Genomic DNA, 17,172 nt, shown 5'->3' with positions numbered 1-17,172 from the left:
GATTGTGGAGTCTCCCTTTTTGTGGATTGGGCAGAGCCCTCTTCAAATCCAACGTCGGGCATGCTTTCGTCCGACCATATTCTACAAAGAAGCTCATGCATGCCCCTTATCAGTTCTTCGCCGCCGTATTTAAATAGCTCGGCCGGCAGTTATAGTTTTCCATACAAGGACTATTCTGATCGGTCAGTTTGTCTGGCAGCTACATGCTATAGTAGTCCGATATCGACGGTTCCGACAAATTAGTTGCTTTTTTGAAAGAAAAAGACGCAAATTTACAGATCGGTATCTCATGCTGATCATTTAAGTATGGAGTTTTTCTAAAGCCCCAATTGAAATTCAACAACATATACAGCGACTAAACTTTTTTGTTAAGCTCCAACAAAAACATGCATCAAAGTATTTCAGTTATTCAATAATCCAGTAAGCTATACCTATACTTTGTCTAAAGCCTACTCAACTCATGAATTCGCAAATCGTTGAAGGTATGATTACTTTCCCATAGTCGCCAGTGAATTTTGCGAACGTCGTGTAAAATCATGAGTTTCGATAAGCAATGTCGAAACTGTGCGTGCTTTGCGCGAGGTCTTCGTGACCGTCAAATTGAGGTTTACTTGAATATTCCTATGCCGAATCAATATCATATGTATTGATTTTCATAAGCCAGTTCTTTATTGTTAAACACTTTATCTGCTTTTTCGACAATTTTCTTGCTTAATCAAAACCAAAGTTTCGAACTTAAATCTGAACTGTTTCTTTCTAAATTTTTTCGTCATAAAAATTATTGAAGATCTGTAAGACCAAAATTTTTAGGAATAAAGCTTAGGAAAATTAGGTTAGGTTAGATGGTGAACCTTCAGCATAACAGATCACACGCTCTTAACTTATCACGAATCCGCTTAGGTGTTTTATATAAGTTTAAACTACAAGTATTGCAGCTGGATGTTTAAAGGTATGAAATCCGAGGTGTTTTCACCTTGATCTGGAAAAAGTGTGACATTCGAGGAAGAAGTGTTAAAATGATGCTATCTCAACTTCTTCGAAACAACTGCAACAGTTGGTGAGACTACAGAGTTTACTAGATCTGATGCAATTTACCCAGGGCCAGAAGGGTATTACAACTGCACAACTGTTGGTAGTTGACCAACGCTTGCTGAGTTGAAATGAGGCCGAACAGTTCAGAAGTGAACCACAAGCAGCCAACGGAGCTCTTACCCATTCCCTTTCCGCAGTTATTGAGACTGAAATATCTATCTTATCTAGCTCATTAACCTTACCAGTATAATCCAAAATTAACTGGATGCTAGATAAAAGGGTTTAACAAAGTCAAGGCTAATTTAGCTGCCTAAACTATCGGTGTAGATAATCACCACGGGCTGCGCTCCAGAGCTGTAGAGCTGCTGCTACTTTTATGGCTTTGCTTCGCTCTGAAAACGCTGCAGTGTTCAGGATGGGCGTCGTTCCCTCCCATGCCTCATCGTTACTACTTGAAAGGGTTATCACCCTCAAGAAGTAGCAGATCTACGGGAGAGTTTTGTATGCCAAAGTAAAGTAATAACTTATATTACTTTGCTGGGTTCACATACATTCAGTAATTTTTATCACATAAATCACTCAAGCATTGAACGCCCTGGTTAGAAACTTCACTCAGATTTTAATTTCATTTTAATTATACTAATAACAATTCGGCAAACTTTTGTTAAGTATGTTTGCATGTATCTACATGTATATAAGTACAAAGATATTCAAATACTCATGTCACTCAGTCTCAGTCTTATGCAATCTCCTTTCTGGCCTTTGGCGTGCTTGCGAAGAGATTATAGTAATGGATATACTTATATACATATATATATAGATACTATATGTATTGTCTCATTAGAGCCATACACACATACCTTCATCGTGTACCCTCCAAACGATTTGCGCCGCAGCATCTAAGTGCAGTCATTCCCTCAAGTAAACTCTACACGCGTGAGTGCCGACCGCGCTTTAATAGCGCACTACATCATCTTAATGATGATTTCAGAAAATTAAGAAACCTTAGTCATGTATAAGCACAAATACTCAATGGCTATAGCAAGAAAGATGTAAAGGGTGAACCGTTTCGAGGATCCCTACTTTTTCAAAGAGAAAACACAAAAACTTCAAATTTAATGAGAATTGTTTATTATCATTCGAAAGAACATTCTTTGGGACTGATTTCTTGAAGATTATCTCTTTCAAATGTTGACCGCAGCTACGTCTCAGATGGTCCATCTGATGAGTTCAATTTTTGATGACTCGTTCGAGCATTTAGACTGGTAACTGACGAACTAACTGACACTCATGATGTTTTACTCCAAAGCCTGAATCGAAGCGGGATTGTCCGCATTGACTTTCGACTTTGCATATCCCCACAGGAAAAAGTCTAACGGTGTGATATCACACAATCTTGGTGGCAAATCGACCCTCCCAAAACGTGAAATTATTTGCTCACCGAAGTGTCCTCTCAATAAATCCATTGATTGATACGAAGTGTGGGAAGTGCCGTCGTTTTTTTTGAAACCGGCAATGAAGAAATAATGCTTGCAAACGCAAGAAGATATCAGAAAAACTACTCTCTTTTCATCGGATGAATTTTCGGAATCGTTGTCCCCCTAGCAAGCTCATTGGTTTTGCAGTTTCCGACGATGATAATTTCAGTGTGTCCCTGCCCGTGGCTTCTCACTCAACTTCCCTAAGTCTTATAGCAGCCTCTGCCGCCAAGTACCATTCTGATAAGTGCTACGTGCAGAATGGCATTGAGTGCAAGTGTTAGAGTTGTCCTTAGTACACCACAGATGTCGATGAGGTCCACTCTTTGAACACGTTCTAGCTGCTTAGCGGTTTTCCGAGGACCAGGCAACAACCCCCTAAAACATTATGGTCTTAACTACAATTTCATAGAGCCAGAACATAATTTGTGGTGAGAAGCTCCAGCTCTTTTCAATTGCTCCCCTACGATAGTACTAAAGGTAACCGATGGCTCTCCTCAATGTTTGGCTTCCATGAGAGCTATAAAAGATAAGATACCAACAAAAGATAAGCACCCAGTTCTACCCCCTGCCCGTTTGAAGAATAAAGTCTCCTAAACAAGGTTATTCTGCCCTTCCTTCGTCTAATCATTCAGTTTGTACGGCTGCTTTATGATATAGTGTGCCGATATCGGCGGTTCAGACAAATGAGCAGTTTCTATGGAAGAAAATGACGCCTAGTTTCAGATCGATATTTCCAAAACTGTGGGACCAGTTCGCATATATACATGGATATAGCTAAATTGGTTCAAAACTTATGGCAGACGAACGGACAGACAGAAATCTGGTACTCATGAATTCATCCTTCTAATGATTTTATTATATGTATATAGCTGTAGCTATAGCTATAGATTGGATTCAAGTTGAGAATAGCCCTGATGTAGTTAGTTGAACTAAAAAACTGTACTGTGATTCAACAACAAATTATTTTGGATTGTACTTTACAGTAATCATTAATTAATTAAGTTTAAGATTCCACGTTATCTGAGAATTTTGAAATTTTCAGAAACCTCAATAGTTAGTATGTGTTCCTTCATTAGCTCGGCATTTTCTTTTCAGTGATGTTATTAATGAGTTTTCACCCTTTTAGCAAATAAACTCAGCACAATGCGGTCCAACATAGTGATGGCGCGGCGGCACCATCATTGTCTCCTATTGCTTTTACTCCTCACGCAAGCGTTCCTTATCTGCTCGGCGCTACCCGCCGCATCCAATACGCTTGCCGCACAAAGTGGTGCTGGATTAAGCTCCACTAGCAGCAACAACAATGTCAGTGGCAACGGTGCCGTTAGCAATAGTAATACAAATAGCAATAGCAACAACAATGCCGTAGGAAATCCCAATGTGAGCATAAATAGTGGCAGCAATATTGCGAGCAACGTCACTGTTAGCGGCAACTCTGTAAGCAGCAGCGGTAGCGGCGGCCTAGCCGTCGGCACGGGCGGCAACAATATCGATTTGCTCAGTGCAGCTGGCACAAGTGCGGTCGGTATCGGTGTGCCTGGCGGCGGCAGTGGCAACAGCAGCAACATTATCGTATTGCCTAGAGAGAAGTTGTATGAAAAGTGCACTGGGCCAGGTGATCCGGGTCCTTGCAAGCAATACATTTACAAATGGCGTTACGAACCGCTCTCCAATGAGTGCACCACCTTCATTTGGGGCGGCTGTGATGGCAATCCGCAGAATCGTTTCAATACAGAGGCCGAGTGCTTGTATCATTGCATTGGAGGACCGCGTAAGTAAAAAACAAAAAAATCAATGAAACATTTTTATTAAAAAAATACCATATTTAATTCATTTTTATTTTTTCTTTATTTTGCAGACACATTGCCGCCTTTTCTGCGTTCCACCACCAGCGAACCCAGCACCACCGAGTCAACACAGCAATTGTCATCCAATACTGCGGGACCTGTGTATGGCGGCGGCGATGCTTCGGACTCCAGCCCCGTGCCTTTCGATCAGCGTGGCCCAGAACTAACGTTTGCCGAAACAGGTCAGGAGAAAACATTCGTCTTTGCCAAGAATAACACATTCATCCAAATGGACGGTGACATTATACAAACATTTCAATTAAGGTGAGATTGGCAAAGCAAAAAATGTATATGAAGTTTATTGAAAATAATGTTTGAAGGGAAGAGGAAGATATAATTTTTTATTAGAAGCTACAGTTCGATATTATTTTGGACGCATTTATCAACAACGCCAGTATAGTTAACGATTTTCGAAAGTTGTAAATACAATGACATTTACTTTGTCTCTAAGCCGTAGAAGCCTCCGAAGTTTACTACAGGGAGCTCTTCGTCAAAGATACATAGCTTTAGGCTATTGAACCTCTTTAGCGTTTTTCAGGGAAAAGTGACTGTTATCAATGTGCCTATAGACGTACTGCTACGAAGTGCAGCTTCTTTCAGGGAAGTGTGCATTCGTTCCAACAATGAAAAGGCAATACTAGGGTTCAGTTCGCTAACTGTGGGCTCAAAGCTACTAACTGTCTTCAGCAGAAATAACTACCTCATAATCAGACTCGCTCCAGTGCGATTGCGACACAGGTCATGTTCTGAACTACTTGCCCTCATCAAGAAGGGAAATATCCAGGCACTTTCTCTTCCATTATACAGCTTTTGCAAGACTGAGGTGGAAAAATTTCAGCGGTCTTACCTTTTGCGAACCAAGAGGCATAGCTTGTCATTTTCAGCTGTCTCAATAAATGTTTGATCAAATCAAAATTAATGGTTTTATGATCTATTATTTGCGGCCTTCTAAGCCGTCCATCTGAGATTGGCGTTAGAATCGACTCTTCTACCTAACCTAATCTAACCTTATCAATTTTATTAAAATTTGTATTTTATTATTATTTCCTACGATTTCTTGATTGTAATTGAAATTGAACCTAAATTTCTTTAAAAAAAAAGCTTTTAAGCTAAACGTTTTATCTGCTTTTAAGAATTTGATTGATCTTTGTCCGCCCAATTAAAGGCCGAAATAATTGAATTTAATGAATAATCAAAATCACTCCATGAAGTAGTTGCTCCGCAAGGAGGAGAGATAGAGGAGAGAACGGCAGGAATGCGCCACGCCAAACTACAACCTTGCAAGGATTAGAGATATAATCAACCTTCCCCAAGACAAATTTCCCCTTTTTGTCGCGCTCTATACAGCGCACAGGCTTAGGAACCACTTGTCCAACATGGGCATAGTCTCTTGCACAAATTGTCGGTTTTGCGATATGGAACAAGAAACTCCAAAAAACCTAATTCTAGATTGCTCAGCAATTTGTAGAAGCAGACTCAAGGTCATAGGTTCCTTCTACGAATACAGGGTTCACATCACCTTAGTCGCGCCCAGCAAGTTCCTGGAATTATTCAGAGTGCTGGACCTATATGACGATATGTGATATAGAAGAGGGCACAATAGACCATAGATCGCAGTTCAAAACCTCAATTATTTTCTATCCATCTATCTATCTATCTAAAATCACTCATTTTCTTTAAGCATTTTTATTGCAAATTGTCATAACCTCTGTTTCTCTAACATTTGATCGCAACTCAAATATCCTAACCTAAATGATTTAAGTAAAAATTTAATGCATTGCAGTTGAATTCTTTATTTATAAATTGAAATATCTATAAACATACATACATACGTACATCCGTATATCAGCAATATGCATAAGAAATAAATGCATTATTTACATATGAACATATCTATGTCTGTGGATGAGCACATGCAAATGAATCGAGTTGCAAATATTATAAATTGCTGTTGGTTCTTATGGATTTGAGGCAAGTGGCAGGCTGCAGGCTACAACTTTAAATGGCAGACCAAGCTGCTTCCAAGAGCATTCATAATGAGTGATTACAGCATGAGTTCCTTGATTGCTTGCCCTGCATTGTGATGGGCCTTGTGCAGCGTGTGCTTGAGAGCTTTGAAATTGGCTTCAAAACACTCGCACACAAATCTCATTCAAGTATTCAAATACATTTTATTTACTCAAATGCAAAATCCAGCTGGCAATCAATCAGCAATCAGCTAGCGTTTGCACAACTAATCATGAATTTTAGCCTCTCCTGTGTACAACATATGTTTACGAACTGCGTAGATTAATAAGTATTTACTCAAACCCCATAGAAAATTTGATAGTACCCCAAAAATATAAGAAGGCTGTTGGTTGGTGTCTCCGTAGCACCCCATCAGACATAAAGTTCCATATAAGAGGGCCTGCAAGCGAGCCTTGAGTTACTCCCCTCGAAATAGGGTAGTTCTTGGTGCCTTCATCAGTATTAAATAATAGTTGCCAGTTTACAAAATAACTCATAATAATTTTTATAAGATATTGAGAAGCGCGTATGTCATACATTCAGGGTGCGTCAATGGTAGACCTCTGTTTCATAAAGCCGTATTGTCTTTCTGATAATTCGCTGGCTTTCTGGATTACTAACTCAAAGCAGTTTCTTACTATGCTTTCGTACAATTTGCCAATTGTGTCAAGCATGCACAGAGATCGATATGACGAAGGTTCCTCTGGAGGCTTTTTTGGCGTAGGAAGTAGAACCAATGCCACGGGTCTGTGAATAGTGAATATTGTGAATAGTTTTGGTTTCAAAGTGAATACACTTAGATTTGAATGAATGAACGCAAGGCGCTTTTTCGATACATGAGGTTCACCATTAGCATTTTGGCTTCACAAATCACTTGTCTTGAACTGTCGGCGTATGAATTCCCATCTCGAGGGCCATTCAAAGCACTAAACTAGCAATTTTTTTATGATTTGTGATTTGATTTGCAACTTCTTTGTAACGCTTACATTTTACGAAAATAAGCTTACCGTTCGTATCTTGAAAGAAAATTACATTTTCAACAAATTTTCACCTTCTGTAGTTTCTGTACGAATACGTACTGGAAGTATAATCATAACTCGTATGATATTTTGAGTTGATGCCGCCTGCATCGACAATATGAAATATGAACTCCAACGTACTCAAATAAGTTACCACGGAAAGGTTTTGTGATACCATTAAGCTTTATGTCGTAATATCTCCAATAGTGGCAGACAGTTAATACCATTAACCAAGGAGTTCAAATATTATTATAATTGTCGAAACAAAAGTAAAAGTCACCGTTTTACCAACCATTTTTAAGCCTTTATCTACCGTGTAAGTGGTATAAAACCAATACTTAAATTTATAATTTACGCGACTTCTATTTGCATATATTTTTAGACTTTGTCGAGAGATCTCATTTCAATTTCGAACGCGTCTACCACACGGTCTACTCGTCTATCATAACGTAAAAAATCCGGATCGCATTAATTTGGACCCTTATGCGCTGTATGTGATTGTGGAAAAGGGGCAACTGAAGGTCGTGCACGTTTTTGGAAAGCACTCAACAAGCGTTACCGTGGGTGAAGGACTCAATCGCGACGAATGGCACAGTGTGATGGTAAAATTATTATATGTATATATTATTCAAATCTATTAATTTATAAAATATCATATTTAATGTACATGTAAGAGTAGCTTCCTTTAAGTATTTTCTTGCTGATAAAATCATAAGTGTAGGTGCAGGTAAAATTTTTTTTTATAACTCTAGCTAAACTTAGCCATTGCCCCAAAGTGGGGCTTATGACAACAAATGGTCTATTGTCTCTACTCAAGCATCATCCATCTCATACTAGCTTATGGTGCGTTGTGGTGAATAGCAGCATCGAAAAAGTGTCGCATTAAACCACTGCGATAGGTGCGACGGGCTTGCTTGCTGGGGAGCGCAATGAAAACCACATGACTTTCGACGTTATTCTCCATATCCGTCCAATACACATTCAAGCTAAGCATGATATAATGCTTAGGCCACTGGAGCCAGGCTCAGCGTTACTGCGGGCATGGGGTCTTACTCGATCTTTTTAATGAGCTCGCGTTAAATTGACGATGCGACCGTGAAAAAGAAATGAGGGTGAGAATTAAACACAACGTTGCCACTCCAGTGGAGAAAAAAAGACCAAGAGTTCTGGGATCTACAGTTCTAATAAAATCCAAAAGATGAAATAGTAACAAGGGTGAGTTTCTTCTGTAGTAATCCATCAGCAGAAGATTACCTCAAACTAAATGCCTACAGTTCAGTCGTTCAGCCGAAATTGTTGGCATAACAAAAGGTGCCAAGTGGGACTTTTGCTCTAACCGGCAAGTCCATAAGCCTTCCAGAAGACAATTTAGGGTCTCCATAGCGCCAATACCACTTCTAACTACATTATATTCTGCAAACAATAACTAGACTCATAATATGTAACCCAGTCATAAAAATGTAGAAAGAAACGTAAAGGTAGGCGAATCGTCCCGGGGCATTCTAGAAGCATTAAGAGATTCTACCTGAACTACGCTGACGACATAAAATAACATGCAGACCAAACTTCAGGCGCAACTCCTGATATGCACTGACCGCCATTCATAATAGAGTTTCCTCTCAGTGACTTCCTTCAGCGACTTCCTCTCAGTGAATGGCGTAGTTGGAGTCAAACCATCACCCATTGCAGACGAAGAGCTAGAGTTACGAGAGTGACCTTTGCGCAGCTTGGTTCTGGATACTGTAGCAGATTAAACCACTACTTACCGAGAAAGGGCCCTAACATATTAAACATATGTCCAGCTTGCTATGAGTCGCCGCATGACACTAGCCTTTGCTTGTCCTGCTAACCCTACACATCTGACACCCTTCTACCTTTGGTCCAACCCCGTCTAAACAGCATGTTTCCTGCGCCTTTCCTTATCCTAATCCTTAACATGCTAACGGGGATTAGGTTCACGTTACAACAACAACAACAACAACGACGAATGGTCCCGTTCGGGCACAGCTGAGATCACAATACCGCTAAGCTGCTCCAGCCCATTCAGTTTGTTTGTAGCAATGAAAACAAGAGGGACACCACAGATCTTGAAACACTAGCAACACAGGGCATACCACAAAATCCTTTGAGGTAATGTTCATTGCGGGCAGACCAAAAAACTTCTACTTCCAGACAAAAGGAAACTTAGTAATATAGTACAGGTCATTCCTGGGCACACAGCCTTTAGATACTTCCGTCAGAAATGAGAAAAATGGAGTCGGCGAAATGTAGAGCAGGTGTGAATGCCCAGTTCGCTGCCGCTGAAACTGGATATTTACATACATATATTCCACGGCTATCAATTCTTCAACTTAACCAAATCCTTTGAGTTGCTGGATAAGACTTAATTCTGTGAAAAGCCGGTAGCACAATGAGCCTAATGATGACCTCAGTGCCGCCGCCTGTCTGACAATCCTCTGCCTCCAACCGATTAAGTAAACTCAAACTTAATATTCTTCGAAAATGAGCGTAATGTATGAAAACAAGACATTTCAAAAATATTTTATGTAGTACATTCACTGTCTATAGGGGTCTGCGGTCATGCCTAAATCCAGTGTCTTACAAATTCATATGTATTACAAGTAGTTCGCACATATTTCTCTTACTCTCCGACTCACTATCACTAAAAACGCTAACTCTCGCAGAAGCATTACAGTCCTCTGCTTGCCACTGTCTCCCACTTATCTATCACACATTTTAGCATTGATTGTTGAAACTGACAAAAGCGCTGCGGTCCCGTACGATCAACCATCAATGTGTGGCAACAACATTACTCAACGTCCAGCATACTATATATACATATGTACATACATATTTACCTATTCAATCATATCCATTCACATAAAGGCCGAAGAATTTATGAGTATAGCTTTCATCAAGTTCTACTCGGTGAACTCTTGAAAAATGCCGACGATAGTCATTAATAACGCTCCCGTTGAATGCATTTTCTTGTTGCATTTCTTCTTCTTGGTTTATTTTAATTTTGCTTTCAATCTTTTTATTGTTCTCTAAACCTACCTTTGCAGTGTGCGAAGAAAATCAAATACAAATGAATGCAATTTAGGAATTTATCTACCATTGATGCGAGTTCAATCATTCACAGTTGTGAATCGAAAACAAAAGCTGTGTGTATGTGTGTCTGTGTACATGTGTACGCAATGCCAACTTACGTTGATGGCGCTTCTACCGCAAAATGCACTTAAGCAGGCGTCAGAGATTGCAAGTTGAAAGTACTTTCAATTTAAGACACTTTTTATTCGAAAATTACTTTCAAAACAAAAAAAACTACTTCGGTTGCACCGAAACTATAAAACCGTTCACATATACAAAGAGGAACTTGATTTTGAGCGGCCAGTTTATAAGGCAGCAATTTCTATGGAGATTGCACGATTACCTTAGACAGCAAACCGTGTTGAGTGGCACGATCCTTAATATTGCAGTCGTTGGCGTCAAGATTTCGACTGACAATAACCCTAAAATTGCAGGTGTGACTTTCGACAGTCTGTGCTCCTTCACTTCTCATACGACCGTGATTATCGCCAGAGCCGCAACGAAATCTTCAAAGTCGGCAGCACATGAAAAAAAGACAAAGAAATGTTGTAAGCAACATACATGGCAATCGGCCGGCCGGTCTTTAACTACGCCGCACTAATACGTTCGCCTGGAGTGTAACGTGGACAAGGAAGCTGCATATTTGTCAAAACACTGCATTCCGGACTACGACAGTATGCCTCTTGATGTCTCCCATCGAACATCTGCATAGTGAGGCCTGTATGTTGCCAGTTAAGGATCATAATCAACTCCTTTCCAAGTAGTTCCTGTTGAGGTGCTTTCGCAGAAATCATCCCTTCAATCACCTGCTTGAAGCGGAACCCCTTCCTAGGAGCATGAAGCGATTATTCCTCAACTGCGTCGACGACATCAAAACATACGCCGACCAGATTTCGGATGCAAATAACTTCCGACAAGCAAGCCATTACTTGGAGTCAAACCACCACACATTGCAGATGAAGAGCTCGAGTTTGGGGGAAACGATAGTGACCTTTGTGCATCTTCGTTCTGGATACCGTAGCACGTTAAACTCCTACTTATCCAGAATAGACGCTGACATGTCAAACAAATGTCCAGCGTGATATGCGTCCCACATGTCACTAGCCACCTCTTTGCATGCCCTGCTAACTCTACACATCTGACACCCTTCTTCCTTTGGTTCCGTTTGGTGTCAACATTGAAAAGTACTTTCCGGAACCACTGTTCAGTGATTACAAAAAGAAAAAGAATTTTTAACAACAAAATGAGTCCGTATCACGTATAACAAATCCTTTATACACTCCCTTCTCTACAACCGTAAGTTTCAATTTTCACTGATTCCTAACCTCTGCATGCCATAGCCAAAGCGGCACTTGCAAGTTGGTTACGCAGTTTCAGAAATCTGAAAAGAAATAATTAATGCAACCTCATTCTATTCAGGTTTAACCCTTTCTGATGCCACCTCTTAACCACAAATCAATTTCTTTCTATGTCAGTCGATTCCATTTATCTTAGAAATTTCATATAAGTATTTGCATGGCCACATACGATTTTCGCCAATGCTCGCAATAAGCCAAACATAGACCTGTGTGCCTCCTAACTGCAGTAAAAAGTGATGCTAAGAGTTTGAATGAAAGTGTGTGTGTGCCTTGATTGTCTCAGGTCATTCAGCAAACTAATGCTTCTTCTTTGCTGTCCATCGATCAATGCAGGTACGCATCGATGTCCATGGCGCAAGATTGATTGCACGCGTTGACAACAGTCAAGAGGAAGTTTACCTGAAGGGCTTGAACCACGACACAAACTATGGAGTGTCGACGAATCTGCCGTCTGTGGTGCTGGTCGGAGGTGAGTACTTAGCCTTTTGATACATATATAATCATATCCTACTAATATCGATATGGCGCAGCAGAGAGTTATGCAGAATTTCAAATAAGCAGTATATAGAAATGTTGTATATTTTAAGGGAAAGGCTCTACTCAAAAGTGAGACTAACTCTTCACTTGCACTTATGAAAGAAAAAGGTTACTAGGTTCGATTAGGCTAGGTAGTGAGACTGACTATCGCTATGGGTCTCGATTTTCATTCATAATAATACCAAAATTTATTTAAAAGAATTTAATTTTTATGAGGTAAAAAAAATAAGTTAGTAGGAAACTGAATTAAAGATATCCTCAAAGTGAAACAGTCAACCAGCAAGAGCAAATTTATTTAATCAATCAATATTCTTTAAAAAGGATCTTACGCATCCAATTCCGCTTCCCATCCAGGCCGCAGTTACTCTTTTTTAAATGACAATAGTAGCTGTACGTCATAACAAATATTTGAACTCAAAGTCATAATTAGGAGACCTCAAAAATCTCACAGAACTCTTAGCATATCAGTCGCAAATTTTTCTACAGATTTATTGAGTAGTGTGATTTTTAATGCATTATTTGCAACTCTGAGATTAGGATTAAGTGTGCATCTTACCCGCAACACGAGATTTTCTTAGCCCTGTTGAGTATACATATGTATAACTGTTTCTTCATTTGCTATATAGTGCAGCTTAGAATATTTTTTCTTTAAGGCATAGTTTTATATAAAAATATATTTCAGTTGTCAGCTAAGTCATTCAATTATAATACGTCAAGGTGATTTTAGTACTAAATATGTAACATGACTTCTCAAAAAAGAGAGAGAGATAGCAACATTCCGCTTTTGCCAAATTGCTAAGCCAAAGCTTATATATGTCATACCAGGCCTATTAAATTTCGTCAGTTCATTCATCCTGATACTGTCAAATATTACCTACATATTCTCATTCATTCCTTATTTAAAATGAAACACGCTCTTAACTTTGTATAACAACACGTCCGCCCTTTATTACATACGACTTGCAAATGTACGTTCTGATTCGTCGGCAATCGTTCCGTCTCTTCAGAGTTGCATTCAGTAGGCCTGTCCAGAACGTATTGTCCGCAATTCTCCTTTACTCTGCAGTCCTGACCTGTCGTTTGCTGTGTCCTTTTTATCAGCACTAAATCATTAACATTGTATCCTTTTTAAGGCTTCTAGTTTGAATTAAAAGTTCCCCTAATCTCTTCCTGTATCTTGGATATATTTTCTGCAGTATTCTTTCTAATACTTTGCCGTTCCTCATCTAGTTCCCTTAGTAGTGAATTTTCTAACATATTTCAAAGTTCGAAGTTATCAGATGTGCGCATATCTAACCCAGTTAGAATTCGAAAAGGTGTGAACTTGGTACTTTTTGGAGGAGTATTGTTCAAAAGTTATTGTATCCGCTCAACGTGTCTGTACCAATTGGCATAATCCAGCCGTAATTTAGTCAGCAATAGTAGTATAATACGATTGAAACGACTTGTCCGTTGCAAGATGATGCTTAATACCTTCCTCTGCGCAAAATTCTTCAAAACTCTTAGCTATAAATGCTTTTCCCTTATCGGTGATTATTCTTTTTGGATTCTCGAACACAGAAACCAGTTTTTGTAACTGTCTATTATCGAAGCCGCATCCATACTCCTTGTTGGGTATAAGCACACGAATTTACTAAGAGCATCTATCACTACAAACAAATGGTTATATTTTTAAGGGTCAAGTCAATAGCCGGCTGTCCTCCTTAAATATAGGACAGAGTAAGCGCTCCTTTTTTCCTGTCTTTGCTTCCCCACTACTGTATTCTACACAATTTCTAATTACGTTTGCCACCTTTGGTCCTATTTGTGAAATATAAAACGACTTTTCCAGGTAATCTCGGGTCTTTTTTTCCAACCAGTATCCAAACAACTCTTTTACGGGATTTTTATACAGTATACCGTTTTTGAAATAAAAGTTTTCTTAAACATTTTTCTCTAAAGTCTTTCATACCGCTTTACCCAATCACTAGTTGAAATGAAAATCATTCATATTCCACAAAGAATGTCATATAGAGCTATTCTCTGCTCTCGATCTGGCAAATGGATTTTACAATGTGCCGGTCGGTCCGAACTCAAAACGTTACACCCCATTTACCTTTCGGAATTTGTAATTCTCCTACCATATTTTATATCAGCCATTTTCCGAGATTTGGTGCATTATATGGAAGATATAATTATTCCAGCATCATGCAGTGCGTAAACTTAAAGTCGTTTTACAGAGAACCAAGAGTTATGAAGATTAAGTGTCCATTTTTGATTAAGGGAATTTAATTTATATCATACATGATTGAAGATCCGACTATAAGATGAAGGCAGTACCCAATTTTTCAATCCCACGAGATAAAAAATCTCTTCAAAGATCCCTAGGACTTACTTTTTATTTTACAACTAATCATCTTTTCAAGGTGCGTTTGAAAGTAAACAGGACTAAAAAAAAATACAGAACAAATGGTTTTTTCGGCAAAATCAATTTATTTTATTCAAAATAGTCTTCTTCTGCTTCAATACAGCTTTTCTTACGCTCTAAAAGCATGTCGAACAAGTATTTTAGCTCGCTGGCCGGTGCAAGCCTTTTGAATGGCCTTTACGTCTGCATAACGCTTTTCTTTCATGGACAAGTGCATTTTTCCGAAAAGGAAGAAGTCGCACGATGGCATATTAGGTGAATATGGGGATTGATTAATGGTTAAAATGTGATTTTTGGTCAAATAATCGACCTTCGAATGTTGGATTCTGAGCAATTTTTGGTCATGGAGTCAATTTGTGCGGAACAAACCGCGCACACATCTTTCGTAAGCCCAAACGTTCGGTCAATATGTGATAAACTGATGTTCTGGAGAAGCTCAATTCAATTTTCATGAATTTCAATGATGATTTCGGCTGATTTTTGATGAATTCACGCATATATTTGATGGAATTTCCGGTGATCGCGGATTTTAATTGGCCCACATGTTGATCGTCATTTATGCCCTCACGACCACTTTGAAAATGTTGAAAACACTCGTGCACTCTGTTACGGGATAGGCAATCATCGCCATAAACTTGTTTCATCAATTGAAACGTTTCGGGAAAAGTTTTACCAATTTTAAAACAAAACTTAATGTTGGCTCTTTGTTCGAAGCTCATTTTCGCACCGATAACACAAGCATACTGACACTTAAAACGCAATAACTTCACTACCAATCAATGAAATGTTATGAATTCTCACTGGACAATCGATAGACATAGCAGATTCTAACGCACCAGTCGATATATAGTTAGGGCCACAGGGGGCATTAGATTCAAAAAGTCATGTTTACTTTGGAACGCACCTTGTATTATCTAAATCTCAACAGCTTGGTTTGCAAGCAAGCTATATTTTCGAGTCATCAATGTCAATTGCAATAAACATTTTTTGGAAGAATATTTACGTCAAATTAAATATTGAATCAAGAGTTCAGATCGGATCACCATAGCATATAGCTGTCAAACGACTTAATCCAAATCCAAGATTACGACCCGTTGATTTCTCTAGTATATTTTATCTTTTTATTACATTTTATTTATATTCTCCTTCAAGAAAGTTAGAGCATTTTTAGCACCTGAGCTTTTTCCAGTCTATTTACTCTGGAAGAATCTTGGAGGCTTCATCCATATAGCATGGAATAGGTCGTTAGCTCATATCACGCACTTAATGGTTGCGATGTCTCCTTCGATTTACCAAAACCCTTACCCTTGTTGGTAAGAAAAAATCTACAATAGTGTTAGTATTGCTGGGGTTTCACTTTATCACTGTAGTGCAATTTAATATCTGCAGGCAAAACTCACGCCGATTTATTTAAACTTACACACACTTGTATATACCCACAAACACACGCTTTCATGTGTTCCAAACTAAGTGAATTGTAAAACCATTTATTTATAACATTTTTTACTCTTACATGTTAATTAATCTTCATTATGGACATGGAAAACGCAACCGCAACAATAAAAACGAAAACAACAACAACTATATGCAATCAACTTTGAACGCAAAACAACATTGGATCAAAATGGCCAAAACTTTGTAAAACACCAACACCAACAACAACAACAAAAACCAATGCCATAACCACAACTAACCAAACACAAAAACGTAATAACCTGCTGCGTTCTTTCTCTCAACACCGGCTATGTGTGGTGCACGCTGGCGTATACGTAACATACACGCAAACGCCTGCCTGCAAATGAACACACACACGAACTGTGTGGACACCGCACCGCAGGTCTTTCATCGGAGGAGAAACTGCATGGCGTCAAGTATATCATTGAATCATTTGTGGGCTGCATCCGAAATGTGGTGCTGAGTTCGGGGAAGGCAGCATCCGATTTGCTGCCCATCGCACCGCTGGTGGCCACCAAGCACGAGAACGTCAATGAGGGCTGCTCCGACAAATGCTATTCCAGACACAATTTGTGTTTTGTGGGCTCCCGTTGTATTAATCACTATTATGACATTTCATGCGATTGCTTTGGCACTCCCTATGAAGGCGAGCATTGCGATATTTACAGTAAGTATCTATATATTAGTTAGAACGTTACAGTTGGAAATAAAAACCGCTCAAAAACCATGAAAACAAATCACAACAAGGAGTTTGTTAAATGAAAATTGTTTATATGAGTAACTGCGCTAGCTGCTCCGTTTAAATGGACGAACCCTATAGGAAAATGCTAGCAACATATTCTTCCGACACTTTTAATGCATGTGGTAACAGTTATTTGTACAATTAAATTGCAGTATTTCGCATAATTTTTACGACAGTTCTGCCAGATGTGGTTAGAA

At 39.1% G+C, this 17,172-nt stretch overlaps 1 protein-coding gene across 5 annotated transcripts in view; it reads left to right on the top strand.

Annotated features, from left to right (window-relative positions):
- LOC120778701 overlaps positions 1-17,172 on the top strand; it is a 172,685-nt gene that overhangs the window by 46,054 nt on the left and 109,459 nt on the right. For all 5 annotated transcript variants that reach the window (XM_040110662.1, XM_040110661.1, XM_040110658.1 and 2 more), the window contains exons 2-6: positions 3,640-4,284; positions 4,372-4,624; positions 7,769-7,988; positions 12,168-12,303; positions 16,616-16,900. In XM_040110662.1, coding sequence (XP_039966596.1) covers positions 3,657-4,284; positions 4,372-4,624; positions 7,769-7,988; positions 12,168-12,303; positions 16,616-16,900 — 1,522 coding nt within the window. In that variant the 5' untranslated portion in view covers positions 3,640-3,656. The remainder of the gene's footprint in view (positions 1-3,639; positions 4,285-4,371; positions 4,625-7,768; positions 7,989-12,167; positions 12,304-16,615; positions 16,901-17,172) is intronic.

Source organism: Bactrocera tryoni, chromosome 5 (assembly GCF_016617805.1).
Source record: "Bactrocera tryoni isolate S06 chromosome 5, CSIRO_BtryS06_freeze2, whole genome shotgun sequence".
In the NCBI taxonomy this organism is placed as follows: Eukaryota; Metazoa; Arthropoda; class Insecta; order Diptera; family Tephritidae; genus Bactrocera; species Bactrocera tryoni.
Note: the sequence above shows the minus strand (reverse complement) of the source record. Positions and strands in the feature narration are given on the sequence as shown.